The sequence below is a fragment of the Papaver somniferum genome, chromosome 9 (assembly GCF_003573695.1).
Source record: "Papaver somniferum cultivar HN1 chromosome 9, ASM357369v1, whole genome shotgun sequence".
NCBI lineage: Eukaryota > Viridiplantae > Streptophyta > Magnoliopsida > Ranunculales > Papaveraceae > Papaver > Papaver somniferum.
Window position 1 is genome coordinate 37,791,991 of NC_039366.1, and position 4,308 is coordinate 37,796,298.

Genomic DNA, 4,308 nt, shown 5'->3' on the forward strand with positions numbered 1-4,308 from the left:
CAAAAGTCATGAGAACTGGCCCAAGACAGTTTAGCTTGTCCAAAATTCTCGATAAAACAACAGTAGTGATACACACATCAAAGTTGTGTACCACGATCCGCAAAAAAATCCAAGGACTATTAGGGCAGCCCTGAAAGAAATTTGCAGGGGGTGGGACAAAAGATGGGATCCACCACCAAATATCCTCCCACACAAAAATCTCGTTGCAGATCAAGGTGTTGGTTTTCGGTATACCCAACATTTACGACAAAAAAAAACTTTACGAGAAAATATAAGAGACCGAGTAAGGAGTCTACTGACAGGGTGCAGAAGATCCACGGAGGATATTACTTCTGAGAAAAGCTTTTTGGATTTAACAGACGGTCAACATCTGTTCTGGGAAAAGCAAGCGAGATTAGTATTTTCACGGATGAACGGTCAATATGCATTCTGAGAAAAGCACTTTTTGATTAACGGTGGTGTGTAGATCTGGCTTTCAGGAATATAAAACCATCTCTCCTTCTCTTATTTTACTTGTTTTCTTTCTATGAGAAATTGGGAGAGAAAGTAAAAACCAGAGAAATTATAAAATTAGTCCTTCTTTACTTCCTCCATTTAAACCATCTTATACTTCTCAAGAGGAGGAGGGAAACATGTTTATTCGAATTCTTAAAAGAAAACAGTAAATATTATGGAGGTGCAAGACTTATTCTCACTTCTTCTTCTTCTTCTTCTTCTTCTTTAATCATGACTCTTATGGATGCGATAGAGAATCAAATGGGTGATGAGAACATGACTAGTGAAATCAAAACCACTGGTGACGGGCAGATGCAGCAACGATACCTGCACGAAAAGAGGGACAGACAGGACGACATGAGTGATGTTCAAACTTCAACCAAGAGGAGTCGAACAAGTACTACTTACGTGTTCAGGGAGGAGGAGAAGCTGCAACAGAGAAATCAGGATTTGGCAGACAGCAGCCAGTTAAAGGAAACGGTTGCTGAGGAAAACATTGACATACCTGGCTTTACGGTAGATTCATTCACTAAAATTGAGCCCGGTGGCGTACCAACTGCACGTTCTGCTGATTCTGCATTGGATATAAGTCTCCGAAGTGAATCCCTTGTATCTCCTGCTTTTCGTAAAGATTATGATTCCAACAAAGAGAAAACCACGATGCCTCCAATCATAGATTATGCCACCGCATTGATTGACCATAAATACAATGCTTTTGGTTCACAACACGTCAATATGTTTGAAGCAGCGGATTTGTTGAAATGTATCGCCAACGTTCATCCAGTAGATCAGAGGTCTGAACTAGAAAGAGAAACGGGCATGTTCTTCTGCAGGGACTGGCTCACCCATCCCCGAGACCCTTCCATTCGGTATTTGGATATTTATTTGAATCCTTTTTGTGACAAAAACATGGAGAAGGTTTACCTATCGGATATTTATGTGCAAGTTCAGAAAATAATTCAGGCATTTGATGAGAATACGGTTGAAAAACTCAAACACTTTATTGACATGTTGCCAATGACAAAGGAGGTGTTCAACTATGAGATGAATTGGGCGGTGGTTGTCAAGGTGAGGCTTCTCTTCTTTTTGTAGCGGTCTTTCTTTTCGTATTCGATCCGTACATGTAACCTTTACTCGATAAATGTTGCTCTTTTTTATTTTCCCATTCTTATGAATATGTTCTGGTTTACCTTGTACTTCACCTGCAGTATGAGCTGCATGAGAAAATAAGGCCATGGATTTCAAATATTGCAAAAAACTCAACAGAAGAAGAGGCAGCTGACTTTGTTTCTGATATTCTCGAATCTATCAAAAATGATTTTTCTGCATTATAAATTCATACTAAAATTATGTCCTTCGTATTGCTCAATGAAGTAGAAACTGAAAGATTATTCCAGAAGATATGGGTAATGCTCAAGAAGCTCGAGGAAGGTAGGTCCTTGAATGCAATACCCGCCCATAAATATTTTCAGTTGTTTTTTCTTTCTTTATCTAATGGCAGTCTTTTGTACTCCCACCCTTGATGATAGTCGTATTTCATCGCAAGTATTATACCCTTGTTTCATCTCCTTCAAACTCGTGTCATGGAAATATGGATAATTACCTGTCTCCAGCCCTAACCGTTATTACTTGATTTTGTACCACTGCAGGTGCTAGCCGTGTTCCCAGTGTTGCTCCTAGGGAACAGTTATCTCAACTGGAACAGGGAAGAAATATGCAAGTTGGTGATTCATTGAATCAGCAATATCAGGATCCGGATGATGTAGGGAAAAGCAGTTGTGCTGGAAATGAGATGAAAGGGAAGATTCGTTATAGCGTCAATCATCATGAAGTTTTGAGTTTTTCGGGGGTCGAGATTTTCAATGACACTCCTATAACGAAAGAGAAGTTGCTTTCTCTTCGGATAAACTGGGCTGTTTTTGACCAGGTGAGACTCATTCCTTAGCTTATTTTCAATATGTTCTGTTCACAAGCTTGTTCTATGCATCTTGTTCTATACAAATGGATGAATCTCTATATTATTAGCGAGAATTTGGTGTTTCTTCAAGACAGTAAGAAATTGGTGGTTCTTCTTCCCCTTCTTCCTTTTTCAAGTTATTGCATGAAAAACTAGCATTAAGTTGTCCATTGTCTATCCTTCAGATATGATTTGTGGCCATTAAACCTCAGTACGTTCAGGCTGTGTGGTTTGATCTTCGGATATGTGACCCAGGCTGCTGTTCTTTTACAAACTTGGTCTGCATAACTTCATGTTTTTGTTTATGCTGTTCTTCTTCTCTTATCTGGGCGTTAACATTTTTCTGTTTTCACGTTTCTCCTTTTGGACATAATTAATAGACTTTATATTATCCTCTTACATTATTTACCTTTAGAAGATTATCTCCATTTACTTGGGTTGTAAACACAAAAAATATTATCATGGTTTTATATATATTTTTGCCTAGGGGAACATTTCTCCTCAAGGGAATTATCATCAAATCCAAGATGGTATCATCCCCCTATGATCCTATTTTCTCTAAACCATTAAAATCAATGGCAACGGAACCACTGAAGCTCACAGACATTGCTGAGGCATATAGTTCTATGCATCTACATCAACCCGATGATGCTTTCTATATGGATACTGGTGCTACCTCGCATCTTACTGCTGATTCAGGTACTTTACATAACGTTTCCAATTCTGGTACTGTACGGTCTATCTTAGTTGGCAATGCAATAGCATTCCAGTTACTGCTAGTGGTACCAAGCTCATAAACCTCCCTTCTCACACCCTTCAACTCAAAAATACTCTTGTTGTTCCCGATATTATCAAAAAATTAGTTTTCGTTCGTAAGTTAGCCACTGATAATCGTGTGTCTGTTGAACCTTGGTTTAGTTAAGAGAAACATAATTAACTTTTCTCTTAGATCCTGTAGAATATGTTGTCGCTACTAGATAGAGTCTTTTGACCAGACACTGGCACACAGCTACGCAGCCAACCCATTATCCATAACCACATGACCAACCGAACCAGATAACAAGTCCTAAACTGCAAATCCTGCACAAGTAGCTAGGTAGGTTGTATGTATGTGGGGTACCGTGTCTTTGTAATTGAGTAAACGTTCCCAAAGTGGTATTCTCTACGATGTAGAACTAAACCTTAAGCACAGATTAAAAGCAACTATTGAAGCCTAAACTAAAGCCTTATTTTGTTTGTGAAAATTTCGCAGCTCTAGTCTGAAGATTTCATCCATTTTATTATGATTGATACAAAATGAGTTTATCTATTTCCTTACACATTAGTCTAATTGGCACAAAATGAGTTAATCAAACTTTACATAAACAATAATCTAGCAAACCCAGAGCAATAAAAATGAAATCAATTAGACCAAGCATAATCTTTTATTCCATTGGCTCAATGTTTACTGTAAGTCATCGAATAATTTTTTTATTTTGTGGTTGTGCCTTGCTAATCAAAATGAAAGAGAAACAAGTCTTTGGTGGGAAGACACATACACTGATTATATATCGCATAGTGAATGCAGACTTGCAGTTGCCTTCATTTATTCATTCCTCCATTTGATTTTTGCTTTGATTATTTATGCAACATTGAGAATTCCGCTTAGAAGAAAAAAAATTGAGCCGGCACCGGCACCGGCACCGGCACAAACAAAATCGACCAGGTAACAAGTTCCGAACTGCAAATCCTGTAAAAACTCACTTATTCTTCATCGTGATTCCTTGAAATCAAGATGTTGGTGTTCCACCCCACTAAACTCCCAACCAGAAGTGTATTGCTGATGGTCAAATCGAAGAATTTAATGTGATTCTGGT

The 4,308-nt window shown here is 38.3% G+C and overlaps 1 protein-coding gene across 1 annotated transcript; it reads left to right on the top strand.

Annotated features, from left to right (window-relative positions):
* The first annotated feature begins 726 nt into the window (after positions 1–726).
* On the top strand, positions 727–1,829 carry LOC113311811. Its single transcript, XM_026560611.1, has 2 exons — positions 727–1,563; positions 1,704–1,829. The coding sequence occupies exons 1-2, from the start codon at positions 727–729 to the stop codon at positions 1,827–1,829; spliced, it is 963 nt and encodes a 320-aa protein (XP_026416396.1).
* Positions 1,830–4,308: the final 2,479 nt, after the last annotated feature.

Coding starts and splice junctions, on each gene's coding strand:
- LOC113311811 (XM_026560611.1), top strand. CDS start 727: ATGACTCTTATGGATGCGATAGAGAATCAAATGGGTGATGAGAACATG. Junction 1,564..1,703: donor ATTGGGCGGTGGTTGTCAAG/GTGAGGCTTCTC, acceptor CTTCACCTGCAG/TATGAGCTGCATGAGAAAAT.